Source organism: Anabrus simplex, chromosome 1 (genome assembly GCF_040414725.1).
Source record: "Anabrus simplex isolate iqAnaSimp1 chromosome 1, ASM4041472v1, whole genome shotgun sequence".
Taxonomy (NCBI): Eukaryota; Metazoa; Arthropoda; class Insecta; order Orthoptera; family Tettigoniidae; genus Anabrus; species Anabrus simplex.
In genome coordinates this window covers 892,205,629-892,224,350 of record NC_090265.1, presented here as the reverse complement: position 1 = coordinate 892,224,350, position 18,722 = coordinate 892,205,629, and the positions used below count along the sequence as shown (strand labels likewise).

At 39.1% G+C, this 18,722-nt stretch overlaps 1 protein-coding gene across 5 annotated transcripts in view; it reads right to left on the bottom strand.

Moving 5' to 3' along the window:
- The window catches only part of LOC136857708 (F-box only protein 39), a 131,897-nt gene that overhangs the window by 90,392 nt on the left and 22,783 nt on the right, over positions 1-18,722 (bottom strand). The window contains exon 1 of one of the 5 annotated variants that reach the window (XM_067136575.2): positions 17,852-17,950. The exons of the other annotated variants lie outside the window; for them this stretch is intronic. Coding sequence (XP_066992676.2) covers positions 17,852-17,911 — 60 coding nt within the window. The 5' untranslated portion in view covers positions 17,912-17,950. Of the gene's footprint in view, positions 1-17,851; positions 17,951-18,722 lie in introns of those variants that run through there. 5 annotated transcript variants of the gene reach the window in all.

The window sequence follows — 18,722 nt, the reverse complement described above, 5'->3', positions numbered from 1 at the left end:
TGAAGATTTGCAGGTCCGTACGGCCATTCAACATGATGCCACCCCACACCATGACGCCACCACCACCATACTGGTACCATTCCACAATGTTCCTGTGGTTGTATCAGCTACCCGGTTCTCTCCACATTAATGTGCAACGGGAATTGTACTGCAAACTGAAGCAAGATTCATCTGTGAAGAACACATGTCTCCATTCATTAATGGTCCAGTTTCGATGTTGACGGCTCCACAGTAAACGGGCCCGTCTCTGTGCTGGAATGAGCGAGACGCACACCGCTGGACATCGGGCAAACAACCCTGCTGTTCTGAGCCTCCGGTACACAGTTTGCTGGGAAATGGCAACCCTTGAGATGGCTGCAAGCTCTGCTGACAATTGTCTTGCAGGTGCACTCCGATTTTGAATGGGCAGTTAAGGCCAGATATCGGTCCTGCTGTGGGGTAGTTACCCTTGGTCAACCTAGTACTGGCCTACGACTAACATCTCCTGTGTCTCGAAATCATCTCCAATGCCTGGAAATGACACTTTGTAGCACATTCAAGGATACGACGACTTCGGTCTGTGCCTGGCCTGCTTCCAGGCGGCCGAGTATTCTACCCTGCAAAACGGGGCCAAATGGCGTCGTCCTGCCATTATGTTGTCACGTTCACCATGAGGCTACACTCCGCACACTACAACAGGGCAAACACGACTGAGGGAATATGGGGCGCAGGCACTGGCTGTGTTTACCTTGCGGTTACGCCACTAGTCAAAAGCAGGGAACACTCCTTTCCTACACACTGACTTAGCAATGTCATGGGATAGTCACCTAATAGCATGTGGGCCTCCTATGGCCCTGCGAACTGCAGTGAGACGCCGTGGAAGAGAGTCGACAAATCCCTGGGTAATCCTCTGGACGCAGCTGACACCAAATCGTTTGCAGAACCGCCGCCAATGCTGGTCTGTTTGTGGGTGCAGGATCCATGGCACAGAGCCTGCGTTCCAGGATATCCCAGATATGCTTGATAGGGTTCATATCGGGGCCCCCGGGTGGCCATGGCAGTCGTCGGACCTCCGATGCATGTTCCTGGAACCATTCCCGGGCGACGTGGGAACGATGTGGTGGTGCGTTATCATCTTGAAACACCGTAGAACCATCTCACAATGCATAATTTCAGGAATCTAGCCGGCCAAAAATCGTATCTCAAACTAATGGACCGATTTACATAAAACTTAGTATGTAACTCCTATTATGGGAGATAATTAAGTGTGTGGTCAATCAAGTACAAAGAAAAAATTACTACGCCAGGAATAGAATTAATCTTTGTAATTTTAATAATTTTTCGTTTTAAGAAATTAAATACATGGTAATAGTGGGACATGCTGTTTAGAATGTTTAAAAACAGATACATGAATACATGTACTTAGTCATTAGATGCAGTTACATCAGAATCGCTAACTTCACTGTCATTATTTCCTTCAGCAGAACCAGATACAGGAGACTCAGACAGTAAGTTGAGTACTTCTCGTAAAAGCAGAATCAATTTCCTCCTCCCTGATTTCCTTAATCTGGTAATGTAAGGGTCTGATGATATAAGCAGCGTATCGAAAAGGTCAGTATTTGTGTCCTTTCTGGAAGGTTTCCTGTCATCTTTATTCCTGTCTCCTGGGCTTGCACGGAGAGTTGTCCAATAGGTGTAACACAGTCCCTAATTACCTCCTCTCCATGAACCAAGAGTTTGTCCAAAGTTACAGGCATGTAGTACGATTTGTATTTTTGTAAGTACAATTGTATAGTTTCCTTTGCGTACATTCCAAGTGTCACTTTATCAATGGCATACCCACATGAAAGAGTTTCTAATATGACACGTAGATGGTTTATTGAATTTAGATCTACTCAAGTAATATCCGCAGAAGTGGAAGCCTCTCTGAAGAATCTTCTAGCGGTTTCCATCATTGGTATTGCCAGTACTTTGCTTCGGATATCAACCAATGGATCAGTTTCCTCCCTGAACCGAACCTGTATATTTTTCTTTCTTCAACCAGTTTCTTCTCTTCGGCATCTCTTATTTGCGACTTTTTTACGTCAAGTCTGAACGCTATATGTAAAAGGCATTCCAAACATCGAATCCATGGATGAAGTGGTCATAACCCAAACTTAAGTGTTGTTAGGTTAATTACTCTTTCAGTCACTTCAGGAATATTATTCATCCCTTTAGGGGAAGTGCCACATATATAGCACCTTTGGGAAGACTGATAGGAAGACAATGCACTGCAGACTTTTCCATCCACCACAGTGAAGTGTAACTCATATTCAACCGCTCTGTGAACCGCTGGCACCTCACTTTTGTAGTGAAGTCATCTACAGTATTTATTTATTGCGTGTGTATTTTAGGCTTTAAATCAGTGAGTAATTGTATTGTGTTGAGTGAGAGTTATGCTATAAGCCTATGTGTGTGATTTCTTTCTTTAACATTAATACTGTGATCTTTTATAGTCATCTGCAGTATTTATTTATTGCGTCTTTTTTTCTAGCTTTTATTGTCTGGATATATTTATTAAATGCAATTAAATACACCCCCCGCCCCTCGAGCCCATATAATTATTCGTCTATTTTCTCCCTCAATTTGCCTTATATCTCAGCGCTGAGGTTTCTTATGTTCCGTAGTTTTCCTCTGATTCTGTACAGACCAAAAGTGGCCCCTGTAAACCCCGCGTCCCCTTTAGTTCACAAAAATAACTTGTAGCTTGGTTTCTTCAGCTTTTTGTCTTGAACTTAAATACTGAAAGTCACAAATTTATGTGCTGCCGTTTTACCGTGGTGGTGTTGAGAAAAGCCTATTCAATAAGGCAACCCTCTTGTCATAAGATCAATACTGTTTTCTTAACATGGAATGAGCTAGTACTGGCAGGCTCATCCTGACGTTGTGATGCATGTCCTTCTGCAAGGCTGATTCTCTGGTCGAACCAACTTTTATTGTACTTCAGCAATTTGTCCCTTTTTCTACTATATTTTGTCCAGCATGATCGAATTTTAGCACACAAAATACGAACAGATTTCCTTATTGACTTGGATATATCCTCGGAACAATCCTCAAAGCCTACATGTTCAATTACAACATTCACAACATCATTGTTCCGCTTATATTCCCTGCTGTTCCTCAACAGCTCGAAAACTGACCTCTGGGTTACAGAGTGCATGGCTTCTGAAAAAAATTAATTACTTTCATGGTCGCGCCTGCTCGCAGCAAAAAGTCACAGTTTTCTATTCATTAAAGTATAGATAACTCCTCCAAATACTTTCATTGCAGAAATCAAAGGCAATCCAATCAGCACAAATTTGTATAATTAGATAGAGATAGTGCATATTCCAGACAAAAATATAGTAATTTTCAGAAAATGCTACATACTATGTAAAATACATACCTTCATTTAATATAATCACATTGCAAGCTAAAGAAATATTTCGTTTTGACGTCCTTACTGAGCCCTCACATTATATTAACAACGCGGTCGCCTCGCCAGAATATGATGATCTAACGGAGGAGGGCCACTTTAGGGCTTAGATAATCAGACAATGCGACTTTTCAATACTTAATTACTGTACCCAAAGGTCTTATAAACACGACTCACAGAAAATGCGCACCAAAGACAAGGGTTGAAAATCTTATTTCTGGCCGGCTGGATGCTAGAAATTACCCACTGTGCATCTGGGCGCTGGAAGGCCAAAAATGGGTGGAGATGGTCTCCGAGCAGCTCAACATACCGCGTACCATTCAAAGTCTCTTCCAGAACAACAAGGGGGCCCATTTCAAACCAGGAAAGTGCACCCCAGACCATTACAGAGACACCAGCGCCCTGGACCACACCTTCGAGGCAGGTGGGATCCATCGCTTCATGTGGTCTGCGCCATACACGGTGCCTCCCATCGGCATGGTGCAGTTGAAATCGTGATTCGTCCGACCATATCATGTTACGCCATTGTTCCAGTGTCCATCCCTGGTGACTGGCGACAAATGCGTGTCGTCGTGCCCGATGACGTTGGGTTAACAGTGGCGCCGACTCTCATACCCCATAGAACCCATGTTCCTACGGATTGTTGACTGGGAGACGTGTCTAGCACAGACTGTGTTGAATTGAGCCGTGATTTGTTGCATGGTTGCCCATCTGTCACTATTGACAATCCGTCTCAGATGTCGCCGGTCACGGTCATCGAGGGTGGCTGGACGGCCGGTCGTTCGTCTGTTTTGGACGGTAACACCCGCATTCAACCATTTATAATACACCCTGGACACGGTGTGTGAAGCCGAATACCCGCACCACTTCCGAAATCGCACTTTCCATCTGTCGGGCACTGACCACCATACCCTGTTCGAACGGTGTCAGCTCACGACGATGTTCCATGTTACACCTGTCACATGCACATCCACTGCTCACAAGGTCTTCTATACAACTGCCGCTGGCACAGGGGGCGTGTGGTGCGCAGACAACACACCTGCGCATCAATGCTCCGCTATCCCATGACATTTGCTCAGTCAATGTACAGAGCGAAAACGTAAGGTTGGTAGATGCATATGTCGTACGATTTACGGTCTATTTCCTGTTGCCTTGCTGACTCGTAACTTATGCTTAACTTTTGGACACTAGTGTAGTAAAACTCACATTTCAAGTACTGGAGCTGATCAGAAGAAACGGAAATATTTGGATGAGTACGGTATTTAAAACATGGATTTTCATTTACTGGGGAGGAGGAAGTCCGAATCCATCATGTGTTTTATGTGGTGAGGTTTTAAGTAATGGTAGCATTAAACCCTTTTTACTTATGCACTATTTAAACACTAAACATGCTCAGTACATAGTTTTTTCGAACTGCCTAAAAACTACAAAACATGGGGCACACGTTTCATCATATCTAGTGGCAGGTTAAATAAAGACAATGAAAATGCTGTTGAAAGCTCTTACTGAATTATAGGTAAAAATCCACCTTTTCAATACCGGTACTAACATTAAACTAAATAAGTTACAACATTTGCTTGGAACTAGTTTCGACGCTGGTGAGCATCATCTTCAGCCAAACATGAGAACAGGCAAACGTAAATAAATATATCATTATATCAATGTACATATAAACACTCTTCATATGGGACTTATGATGCCCCTAAAAGTATCTGGAGAAAACTTCAAATAATCACAATTTCAAAATCTTGAAGTCACGATTAGAATGAAACTTAACACAACATAATTCTTTTCACTCAAGTTAGAACTTTGAAAGTATTGAGTTCAACTTAGAACCGTAAGATTCTCAAATAAATAAAAATTCTTGTCATAAATGAAATGTTATACAAAGGTAGAACCACATATAGAGCTTCTCTGTAAATATGAGAGTCCCAATCAGAACAACACTTTAACATAACATAATTATTTAACTCAAGATGGAATCTTGAAAGTCCTGAGTTCTACTTAGACTAGGAAAATTCACAATTTAAATGAAAGGTCTTGTCACAATTGATCAGAAGTACAAAGGATGAAACAAGTATAAAGTTCCTTTATAAACATTAAAATTTGTCTTGAAAAACAAACTGAACAGTCATGAAAAGAAAATATTAATTGGAATTTCAACAGATAATTTGTTAAAGTCTGATTTCAAAATGAAAACCCTTGGAAATTTCTGGGCAAATATCAGTTAGGAATACAGACCTCTACGTGAAAAGCACTTCAGGTTTTAAACTATCTACTAGTACTGAACTAGTAGAGAGAGCTTTCTCTTTGTATTCTTGAATTAAAAGCAAATATCAGAACAACCTGAATGTAAGCCCTGATTTAAGAATGTAGTTATCAACATTTGAACCTGATTTCAAAATGATAAATACGTCAAACAGGCTCAAGGATCGCATTAATAATATACTCTATAACTGACAGGACATTATTTCTTACATATTTTAGATGTCTTACTTCTCTTCGCAGATAATATGTAGCTGTTTTATTTATATTTGATAAAACAATATAAGGTACTGTGAAATACAACCATATTACAATTATTCAGTTTCCAACACAGTTTTCAATAAGATGCAAAATAAGAATGCTTCGTTGACTATTTTATTTCTATTCTCCCAAACCCTTAAGAAAAGTACCCAGGCACATAAATCATGAGATTGCTCTGAAAAGCATCTGTGAGACTTGTTCTGTATCTGCAATGTAAATAATATGTGCCTACAACAAAAACAACTCTTCCAATATTAGCATTAATAAATAAAAGAAAGTTCAATCGCACAGCCATTTCTCAGGGTTCTGAAATAACCCTGCGAGCTATATATAGTAGTGGTTTTAGCCACTATCTTCAAAACTTATTAAAATGTAGGAATATATTTCGACAAGACAAGAGGTGAAATACAGGGTTATTCACCTAAGATGTTACGAGGAAATAATGTCGAAACCATTAAAGATATCAGTATTCTGCTTTCATATTCATAAATGATATCCAGGGGCTTGTAAATAGTGTGCTATGTATCTCATGGGGTGATTAATAACCGAGATATTGATACTAACTCCATATTTTAAAATGGAACGGCACAAATTCATACAGCTGGCCTAAACGTTCAACTGCATACAAGTTCAAATACGTAAATATTTTCAAAATCGGACAGTTTTTGAGAATAGCATGCGCGGTTTTGCATGTCGCATTAGACAGCGTGCAGTCGGGCAAGGACATATTGACGCGCAAGCAGTTTCCTGGGTGTGATTCCAGCTACAGAATGGATACCAGGCACGTAAACATATCATACACGTGATGAGTTTGCAAAGTGTGTATGATAGGCAAACTCATGACAGGACAGGGAGGGTTGATGTTTTTAAAAGGACTAAAGTAATTACTTCAACTTCAAAGGAAAACAAAAGCTATAATTATCACTGGTTTGAGTGTACAATACATACTAATGTATGAATTGAGAAATAAACGTAACAGAGGATACCTGAGGAGCTCCTTCAAGAAAATCAAATGAATAATGTCCGAATAATCTCCCTTCCCCGTTGTATGCTTGCCAGTCATATAATAACGTTGCACATCCAGGACATGTTACGGTACATCACATTACGTGTATGATAGTATACAGTACATGCCTAGTATCCGTTCTGTGGCTGGAATCAATGCCAGGAAACAGCTTGCGTGCCAATAGGTCCTTGGCCGACCGCACGCTGTCTGATGCGGCACGCTAAAGCCCAAATGCAGTTTTTATTGAAATCTCAAAAAATAATTTCTGATTTTGAGAGTACTTACATATGAATGGATGAAAACCATAACAGCATAAGTGACATTTAAAAAAAATGAGTTAAGTGCAGGATGTAACTCCAAGAGGATGTATCCTTTCACCAGCAAAGAGATACAAGTGATAGCGGTAATATTCTGCGTCTAGTGATGGGTGGTATAACTACAAATAGCATGCTTTATATGAGTGTTGAAGATGTTTAAATGCCTTTTTCTCTGAATGACCAAAATGCTACTTATACCGTTATGGTTTTCATCCATTCATATTTTTACTTGTACACAGTTGAACTATGTATTCGTGCTGTTCCATTTAAAAATATGGAGTTAATATCAATATCTCGGTTATTAATCACCCCATGAGAACATAAGCACATTATTTTACAAGCTCCTGTTTATCATTTACGAATATGAAAACAGTATACCGATATCTTTATACGGCTTTTTGACCTTTTGGTAATAACCTGGAAAGGCTAATTCATGTAGCAGGGAAACCTTTCTGGACAGTAATAAAGAATATTAGGAAGGGAGGGAAAAAAGAAAAAGAATGGTGTTTTGGGTAATTCAGGTGAACTCATAACAGATTCCAGGGAATCACTGGAGAGGTGGAGGGAATATTTTGAACATCTTCTCAACGTAAAAGGAAATCTTCCTCGTGGTGTGTTGCGAACAACCAAGCTCATAGGGAGGAGGAAAATTATGTTGGTGAAATTATGCTTGAGGAAGTGGAAAGGATGGTAAATAAACTCCATTGTCATAAAGCAGCAGGAATAGATGAAATTAGACCTGAAATGGTGAAGTATAGTGGGAAGCCAGGGATGAAATGGCTTTATAGAGTAGTAAGATTAGCATGGAGTGTTGGTAAGGTACCTTCAGATTGGACAAAAGCAATAATTGCACCTATCTATAAGCAAGGAAACAGGAAGGATTGCAACAACTATCGAGGTATCTCATTGATTAGTATACCAGGCAAAGTTTCATTAGCATCTTGGAAGGGAAGGTGCGATCAGTGGTTGAAAGGAAGTTGGATTAAAACCAGTGTGGTTTCAGACCACAGAGGAGCTGTCAGAATCAGATTTTCAGTATGCGCCAGGTAATTGAAAAATGCTATGAGAGGAATAGACAGCTGTGTTTATGTTTTGTAGATCTAGAGAAAGCATATGACAGGTTACCGAGGGAAAAGATGTTCTCCGTACTGGGAGGCTATAGAATTAAAAGTAGATTATAAAAATCAATCAAAGGCATTTATGTTGACAATTGGGCTGCAGTGAGAATTGATGGTAGACTGAATTCTTGGTTCAGGGTACTTACAGGGGTTAGACAAGGCTGTAATCTTTCACCTTCGCTGTTCATAGTTTACATGGATCATCTGCTGAAAGGTATAAAGTGGCAGGGAGGGATTCAGTTAGGTGGAAATGTAGTAAGCAGTCTGGCCTATGCTGACTGTTACGGAGTTATCCATGGTAGTTAGAGGTGAAAGAAGGTGCTGGGATGAATAGGTCTCAATCTACGAAATTAAAGTTAATTTAAAATTTAACAAGGTTATATTTTCTTTTCAAGATCAATAAATAACAAATATAACAGGTACACAGTAGCCTACCAACCAATCAAGAATGTACAATTACAGTAGTTACAGGATTTGGGCTCTGAGACCCAGACACACAATTCTTGAGCAATTAGCCCAACTGTACTCGAATATACAAGATTCAACAAAAGGGGGAGAAAACCCCTATCATGCCCGGGGGCACTTACTCCCAATTACACAGTAACGCCTCCTCGAGGCACACAGAAACCTTTTTTGAAAGAGCAACCCGCTCTCAAAGTTCCAGCCTATCAAAGGCCACACCAAACTCAACTTTCAAGCTGACCTCCAAACACACGAAAACAGGGGTAAAAATATCCAACCTACTGAGGCCTATTAAGTAAAGAAACAGGTCAATTACATGGCCTCCGAAATACCAACTTGAGAGGAGGCGAAACTGCACTCCTAATACACTTTATTAAAACCTACTGGGCACTAGGCCGCATACGGAAGGGCTAATCCCATACTAAAGAGGTGACACGATAGGAAAACTATTACATAACGAAACGAAGAAAAATGGTTGAGAAAACGTAGTCACCTCAAAAACAATATGAAAGGGAGCTCGAGAGGGTTAGGCACTCTCTATCCCAATTTGTAGTTTAAGGAGATAAAATTTATACCAAGAGTCTATTACATTTTAGAGGAAAGTTACATGATAAAAGGTATCAAACCTGCCCCGAGAGTTAAACTGCTGAGCTGGCAAGAAAAGAAGTTATTAAAAGGCCATTACCTTATGGATGAAATGCTGCCCGAAGAAAGAGGCGCTTCCTGCCCCCTGCTACATAATTTACACAATGATAGGTGTTACTGAAGTGGCGCGGGGACCCGAAAATCAGCAGTTTATATACCCTCGCGGAACATTCGAGACCTTTCATGAATGAGAACACCCGCCCACAAGCCTTTTATTGGACGACCAAAACATTACATGTCAGAATTGAAGAAGAAAACCAGGATTGGTGGAAAATTAATTACAGAAATTTATGATTGGCCAGTTTCAAAACTGGCAGAATGAAAGGGTTAACGTTGCCAACTTAAACACAAGCTGAAAGAAATTTAATAAGGAACAAACTTATAAATACTAAATTTCTTCAAAAAAGGGTTCCCTCACTTCGCACTAGGGTGCACAATAGTAGTTCGTAAGTAGTGTCATCTAGAAGAGAATGTTCACACTTCTTGCTACAGAGAAAACAACAATGAATCGAAATTGACATAGTTCAGAATCCTTCAAAATTTACAAGTAGCGACATCTTCTGAGAAACTTGAGAATTAACACGATAGTTAAAGTTCAGGCTTCCTCCAGTAGAGGAGTTTCAACTGGCGCAAAGTTTGAATTAGCGGCGCGGAGGTGTACCGCCCGGTACACTGACGACTTGGTCTTAATGGCAGATTGTGCCGGAAAGCCTGTAGTCTAATATCTTGGAACTTGAAAATAGGTGCAATGAGTATAGTATGAAAATCAGCTTTTCGGACTAAATTGATGTGAGTAGGTAAGAAATTCATCAGAATTGAATGTCAGATTGGTGATAGAAAGCTGGAACAGTGAGATAATTTCAAGTATTTAGGTTGTGTGTTCTCCCAGGATGATAATCTAGTAAGTGAGATTTAATCAAGGTGTAGTAAAGCTAATGCAGTGAGCTCACAGTTGCGATCAACAGTATTCTGTAAGAAGAAAGTCAGCTCCCGGACAAAACTATCTTTACATCGGTCTGTTTTCAGACCAACTTTGCTTTACGGTAGTGAAAGTGGGGTGGACTCAGGATATCTTATTCATAAGTTAGAAGTAATAGACATGAAAGTAGCGAGAATGATTGCTGGTACAAATAGGTTGGAACAATGGCTGGAGGGTACTTGGAATTAAGAGATAAAGGCTAAGTTAGGAATGAATTCGATGGATGAAGCAGTACGCATAAACAGGCTTTGGTGGTGGGGTCATGTGAGGCGAATGGAGGAGGATATGTTACCTAGAAGAATAATGGACTCTGTTATAGAGGGTAAGAGAAGTAGAGGGAAACCAAGACGACAATAGTTAGACTCAGTTTCTAACGATTTGAAGATAAGAGGTATAGAACTAAATGAGGCCACAGCACTAGCTGCAAATAGAGGATAGAGGCTTGAAGACTGAACGCTGAAAGGCATAACGGTCTATAATGATAATGTATGTATGTATTTATTTTTTTAAGATAGTGCCTAATAAAATAATGGACAATAACAATACATCTTCATACGAAACTTACATACATACAGTATGTTATGTATACAGCATTCTACTGAAATTGCCTATGTGGTTATGTAGCAAAGTGGTACAAATCAAGGGTACGGTTTGAGGGTACTACTTCCATAAAATGGGTAGTAAGGGGTACACGAGACGAAAAAGTGTGGGAACCGCTGTGCCCTAACTGTGGTCTGCGGACCCCTGGCGGGGGGGGGGGCAACGATAATCCGTAGGTTTCGCAATAATAATGTAAGTTGTAAGTACTTAAAGAGTGAAATTCGATTGTACAGATACATTCATAGATCATTATACTAAATTTAGTATCTGTGTCTTTACTGTAGTATAAATTACATACAGTATATGTAACTCTTAACTTAGCCGAGATAATAGAACAAGTTAGCAGCGAAAAAAGAAATTCTACAAAGCAGTGTAAGTGACGAAATTGTGACACACTTGAAATTGCTAGTATCCACACTCAGACCATATTCCTACTAGAATGATCATCAACTTCAAGAACAGCACTACATATAGGATGAACCGAAATTCGCGCACCCGGGTGTCGCAGCGCGACTCCTTACATACCAGCAATAAAAAAATTTCTCTCACAAAAGTTTGTCTTGCGAGTATATTCGGCAGAAAAAGGACATTGAAGAGTAGCAATCTGGCAACACTGTAACCAGATGTAGGGTAACTACCTCTGTCAGCACATATCAGTCATGCTGTACAGTTAGTGCAGTGGATAGTGTTTTGGGTTAGCATACAGGAGGTCGATGGGTCGATCCTGGGTTGGGGCGTATGTTTTTTATTTCGTAAAGGTAGTCCAGGTGGTATGGTATCTCGCATCTTAATCGTCAATAGCAAATAAATTCATGCCCACGACGTAGAAAGGGCGTTTTTCAAAGCTGACCAATGAAAACGATTGTTCGCCCATTTCTAGGATCGTAGTAAGTAAGTGCAAATGGTTTCTAGAGGACTTGTGAATTTCACCCTGTATAAATTATCCCACTATACTGTATACACACTTTTCTCAATAAATACACATTTTATAACAAAACAATGATTAAGAATCCAATTCAACTTTTGCGATATCGTTAAAAATGTAAACATACAACCTTCCCATTCTTTACATTCCTTCAATATTACCAACATGTACTCTAACCTCCCAATAAAAGAAACTATTGTTCTTATAAACAACAATTTACAAGAACATAGTCATGTGAGTAGCTTAGAAATTAACAAGTTCATTAACATTTTAAAATTTGTCTTTAATAATAACTACTTCACATTTAACAATAAAATTTACCAACAAAATGGACTGCCCATGGGTGCACCAGCATCAGGAATCTTAGCAGAAATGTATACAGACAATCTTGAATACAATCAAATCACTAACAAAATGAATGATATATTTTTTTGGATATAACAATATTGTAAGCATATTATATGTTTTGTTGACGATAATTTTACCATTATTGATGAACAAATCACTAACAGTACCACTATACTCAACTACTTCAATAAACTAAACCCTTACAAAAAATTTACTATTGAAACAGAAAGTAATTACACACTTAATTTTTTAGATTTGTCTGTCAAAAGACAAAAACTCACCCTCATATGCCATATATCTCAAACCAACATGTACAAGCAACACAATCAGACAAGATTCAATACACCCAGGATCCCACAAAAAAGTAGCTTTTTATAGTTTAATCTATAGAGCTCATAATATTCCTCTTTCTAAAAATAACTAGTGGTATACGAAAGAAATAAACACAAACTTTACCATAGCCAAAGAAAATGGTTATAAGTTTAATAGAAGCAACTATGTTAGCAAAATAATAAATAAAATCAAGAATAAGCCTAAAACCACACTTATCAATACAACTAAAGAACAAAAAAAAAAAAAAAAAAGAACTATGCAACCTTCACTTTTAATAATAATAATAATAATAATAATAATAATAATAATAATAATAATAATAATAATAACAATAATAATAATAATAACAATAATAATAAATTTAATAAATTATAAATTATTATTATTATTATTATTATATATATAATTCGCTGGGGCCATCAAGCACCACGTTAAGTCTTGCTGCATTTGACACTGAACTTGGCCTTCTTTAGAGCCCAAATTTTCCTCATTCTTTGTGAGTGCGCCTGCTTACGCTCCTCTGTCCAAGGGGCACCGTGTCTTCTCTTCGGTTGCTCGTCTCGGTTTAGCCCGTTCGTCAATATTTTCTTGCGGAAGAGATCTCTGTTAGAGGCGTCTTCAGCTGAGATATGTAGCATTTGCAGGTCTTCTTTGGTATTTCTAAACCAGGGAATTGTGGTTTTGGGGTTTGAATCAGAAAAGTGAAAGATTTCTTTTCTTCCGTCCATTCTTTTCAGATGACCGTAAAATCGTGCCCGTCTTTTTCTGATTGTGTCGGTAATTTTCTCTATTTTGCTGTAGACTTCCTTGTTGGATCTCTTTTGATGGATTCCATTTCTGTACTTTGATCCCAAGATTCCTCTCACAATTTTGCGTTCTCTTTTCTCCAGTTCTTCAAGGAGTCCTTTGTTGTCATTTAGAGACAGGGTTTCAGCTGCATATAGAACTACTGGCTTCAGAACTGTTTCATAGTGACGTATCTTGGTGTTTTGGGAAAGGCATTTTTTGTTGTAGATTGTGCGGGATGTTTGGTAGGCTATTTCCAGTTTGCGTACTCGCTCCTGAAGTGCTTCTTTGTCCAGTCCATTTTTCATGATGATCTCACCCAGGTATTTGAATTTGTCTATTCGGGTGATGTCCCTGTATTTTGTATGGAGTTTTGGTGGAGCCTCTTTGATGTTAGTCATTACTTCTGTTTTCTCAAACGATATCTGCAAACCAGTTTGTTCGGCAATTTCCTTTAAAATTTCAACTTGAGCTCTAGCGGTTTCTATGTCGGTTGAGAGAACAGCAATATTATCGTCAAATGCTAAGCAGTCTGTTGCGATCCCTTTGAATTTGGTTCCTATTCTCAATGGACTGTAGTTGGTTTCCTGTAATCTCACCCGCCAGGTTCTGATGATCTTTTCAAGAACACAGTTGAAGAGTATCGGGGATAGCCCATCACTTTGTCGGACACCTGTTTTGATGTCAAAGGAATGCGAGAGACATCCGTGGAACTTCACCTTGGATTTTGTATCGGTCAGGGTGGCTCTAATTAATGCCAGCAGTTTCAAATCGACTCCAAATTCATTTAAGATGTTTAGCAGGACTTCCCGGTCAATGGAGTCGTACGCTTTCTTAAAGTGCACAAAGACAGACACATACTGCTTGGACCTTAGTGTACTATATCTGATGATCGTTTTGAGATTTTGGATCTGTTCAGCTGTTGAGCAACCTTTTCTGAACCCTCCTTGGTATTCACCTATTTGATGTTCGACTTGTGCTTCCAAACGCTCCAGGATGGCAAGTGATAGAATTTTGTAAGTCACGGGTAGCAAAGATATTCCTCTGTAGTTGATGTTCTTCATGCTGCCTTTTTTGTGTAATGGATGGATCAAAGCTATTTTCCAATCTTCGGGTAGGGTCTCCTTGTTCCAAATTTCTTCTATTTGCTTTTGCAAGATATCAAGTGATTCCTCTGGGGCATATTTCCATAGTTCTGGTACTACTGAGTCTTCACCCGGCGCTTTGTTATTTTTGAGATGGGCAATGTGGCGCTTGATTTCATCTCTGTTGGGTGGTCTGGAATCTGGGTACCTGAGTAAGGGTTCCTTGGTCTCAATGGCGCTTTGCGGTTTAGAGCAATTAAGTAAATTCTTGAAGTAATCTGCCAGAATGCTGCAATTTTCTTCATTTGACGTCGCCAGTGTGCCGTCCGTTCGCTCGAAGCATAGAGATGGTGGTTTTGTAGCCAGTGAGTTTGCATTTGAAGGCTCTGTAGTACTCTCTGCTTTCATTCTTCCTGAAGTTTTGTTCTATCTTTTCAATGAGAGATTTTTCGTATTTACGTTTCTCAGTTCTGAACACCCTAGCTGCTTGGGCACGTTGGGTTTTGTAAGTTTCCCAATCATTTTCTGATTTCGTAGAGTTGTACTGTTTCCACGCATTGAGTCTTTCTTGGAGGACTGATTCGCAGGTACTATTCCACCAGGCATGCTTTTTGCTTCTCTTGATTTCTGCAACGTCTTTGGCGGCCTCAACAAGGAGACTTTTGGCGTTGTTAAAGTCACAGTCATTTGGTCTAGCCTTCTCCTGGAACTCCTCGACACTTTGCCGAAGTTTATCATTGTCGAAGCGTGTGATCTGTTTGGTTGTCTTCCTTGTGTTTGCGGGAATTGGTTTGAATTTGATAAGAGACATATAATGATCTGAGGCCACATTGATGCCTTTCTTTACCTTGACATTCATAATCTCAGGGCTGTTTCTCCTGGAGATCGCAACATGATCAATTTGGAACTCTCCGAGAGCTTGGACAGGAGAACACCAAGTCATTTGCTTTCTGGGTAGATGGCGAAAGTGGGTCGACATGACCTGCAGGTTGTGATTTTCCCAAATGGTCACCAGTCTTTTGCCGTTGGGATTGGTTCTTTTGTGAGCAGGGTAATTTCCTATAATTTTCTTGTACTTCTGCTCACGACCTAGTTGGGCATTGAAGTCACCCAAAAGAAGCTTGACATGGTGTTTGGGGATTTTGTTCAATTTTTCATCCAGTAGGTCCCAGAAATTATCAACTTCGTCTGGATCAGATTTGTTCTTATCGTTTGTAGGAGCATGTGCGTTAACTAGGGCGTAGGTTTTGTTCGCGCATTTAATTGTGAGTATAGACAATCTGTCATTCACAGGTTCGAAATTTGCAACCGATATAAGGATCCTGGTTCTAACAGCAAACGCGGTTCCAAGCATCACAGCTCCATTGAGGATTCCTCTTTGGGCTTTGCTCTTGAAAAATCGGTAGCCTTCAGATTCAAAAATCTCTTCATCTGGGTACCTTTTTTCCTGTAGGGCCACTATGGATATCTGATTTTCGTGAAGAGCTTTGGTGAGGGTTTTCAACTTGCCAGCTTGTGTAAGTGAATTTATGTTGAAAGTTGCTAGGAAGGTTTTAGATTTTGGCCTGAGTTTTTGACTCTTCGGGGTACACCGAGACGCTCCGACTCGTCTCTTGCATGATGTCGAGTCTCCCCCAGAATCCGAACGAGACTCGTGCGCCGTGGCGTTCACGACGAGGGATTTATCCGAAGATTTACCCCCTGGGGTATGTTTCTTGAAATGTTGTGCCATCATGCTTTTTGACTTGACTTTGCTTTGGACGGGTACCCATCCTTTTACAACTAGGGTTGTTAGCCCTAGAGGTTGCCTCAAGATGTTTTCTGGCTTCTGGTCATTTACCAGTCTTCGCCGTAATCCTTATTATTATTATTATTATTATTATTATTATTATTATTATTATTATTATTATTATTATTATTATTATTATTATGTATCAAGTCACTCATTTATTTAAATGATTTAATGATAACATTGCTTTTAAAACAAAGAATAATAATTCCAAATTATTCTTCAACACCCATACCATCAACACTTCAAATAAATTTCCACATTCAGGGATTTACAAACTTACCTCTAGAGATTGCAATGCCAGTTATATAAGTCAGACAGGTAGGAACTTTTCAATAAGATGCTTAAAAATGTTAATGCCTCTAAATATAGGGACATTTTTTATCTATTCAGGGGATTGCAGCTTGCCTGGTCACCTGCGCTGTGAACCTGTCTCCCACCAAGCACTTTGCTATAATGCAGTCTGCGCTCATCCGGCACTGAGTCATAGAGTGTTTTCACACAAGATTTCCTGTACTTTATGAAGGTATTATCAAATACACTATAGAAAATACATACCACTTTGCGAGATATCGCAAGACATTGATTGCCAGCGCACCTAGCAGGACGGTCTTGAAACAGTGTAGTACTGCACTATACACTATGAATTATACCGAAAAGGTCAAGTTCCAGTCGTCGTTAAATACAAAGTGGTTACAGAAGTTTCCCTATTTCACATCGGATGGTAAAATGATATTCTGTGACGTTCGCAGCAAAGAGGTGAGTAAAACTTGTTTTATACATTTTCCCCTAAGGAGTTATTATCAATTTAGCAAAATAAACATGGTTTTTAATTGATGCCTATTAACATACGTAAAAGTAAATCTGCCTAAAAATATTTTAGAACCTATTTGAGAGTCTATTTTAGGCAGCTAAAATAATATTTAAGCACCTAAAAATCTGAAGTCTGCTAATCACTATTGCATGTTTCTCTGGTGGCAGGACGTGTAGTGTGTTGTCTGAATATGAAGAGAAATGTGTTGGAATAAACACAAACACCCAGTCCCTGAGCCAAAAGAATTAGATGTGATTAAAACCCCAATCTGGCCGGGAATTGAATCCAGGACCTTCTGAACTGAAGGCCTTAACGCTGACCATTCAGCGAAGAATTTAGAAAAACGAAATCATTGAGTTTATTTTTATCAATATTAACATTCAACTTTCATAGTAGAACAAAGCAAAAAATTGTTATTTATTTTCATTATTTCTATCAATTTTAAGCCGTAACTTTTGTACTTTCAATCTTGCTGCCTAATGTTTACGTTTGAGCTGCCAGATGCGCCACTGTCAACATGTCTCTCTGTTTAGTACTGGAGAATACGGAAGTGTCTAGTATTGTCTATATATTGTTTATGGTGTATTTGGTATTATGTATATGTACATGCTAATGTAATGAAAATGGCATTGGAACAACACACTGAGCACTTAACACATGAACACTTGACTAAACTGAATCTTACGCTGATAAAGCTCCCAGCAGATTGGAAAGGAGGGGGAACCTGTGGCAGCAAGAAGCGCATCACGGCAAAGTGCTTAGCGGAAGACAGGCTCGCAGCACGGGCAACAATCCCCCGAATTGATAAAAAAAAATGTCCCTGTATAATAGAATCTTTACAGAAAATAGCTCAAAATATTGGTTTGAAAATTTCATTTCAAGAAATAGAAATTACGCTAACTCAACTTCCACTTGCAAACAAAATTAAGCTGGGAGACAAAGAAATAAAAATTGTAGAAAAATTTATATATTTAGGTGAAATAATCACACATAACCTGAACGAGAAACCAGCATGGCAAAATAGAATAGATAAACTGGTTACAGCACAGCATGTTACCAAGAACAGATATATAATAAAAAGTGTCTCTCAATAGCAACCAAATTGAAACACTACAAAACAGTCACCCAGCCACAAATTACACATGCATGTGAAACATTATTCAAAACAACAAACACAGTTGCAATAGATAAAGTACTCAAGTTAGAAAGGAGAATAATGAGCTCCTGTTTAAATAAAAATGATCAACTAAACGGAGTATGGAGACTAGCTTCCAATGAACCAGTTTATAAAGAAATAGAACCTGCGACTAGCACAAAGAAAAAGAAATGGATATCATTCTTAGGCCATCTATAACAGTCACCAGAAAATAGAATCAGTAGAATCAGTAAGAATAATATTAGATGGATCACAGAACTTAAAAACGACATGAAAGAGTTACATATGACAATAGAAGATTTAAAATACAAAACAAATACACTCAAGATATTGAAAGATAAACACAATAGATTACAGACAAAAATTAACAAACAGAGAATAGGAAGAGTGATTCCAGAAG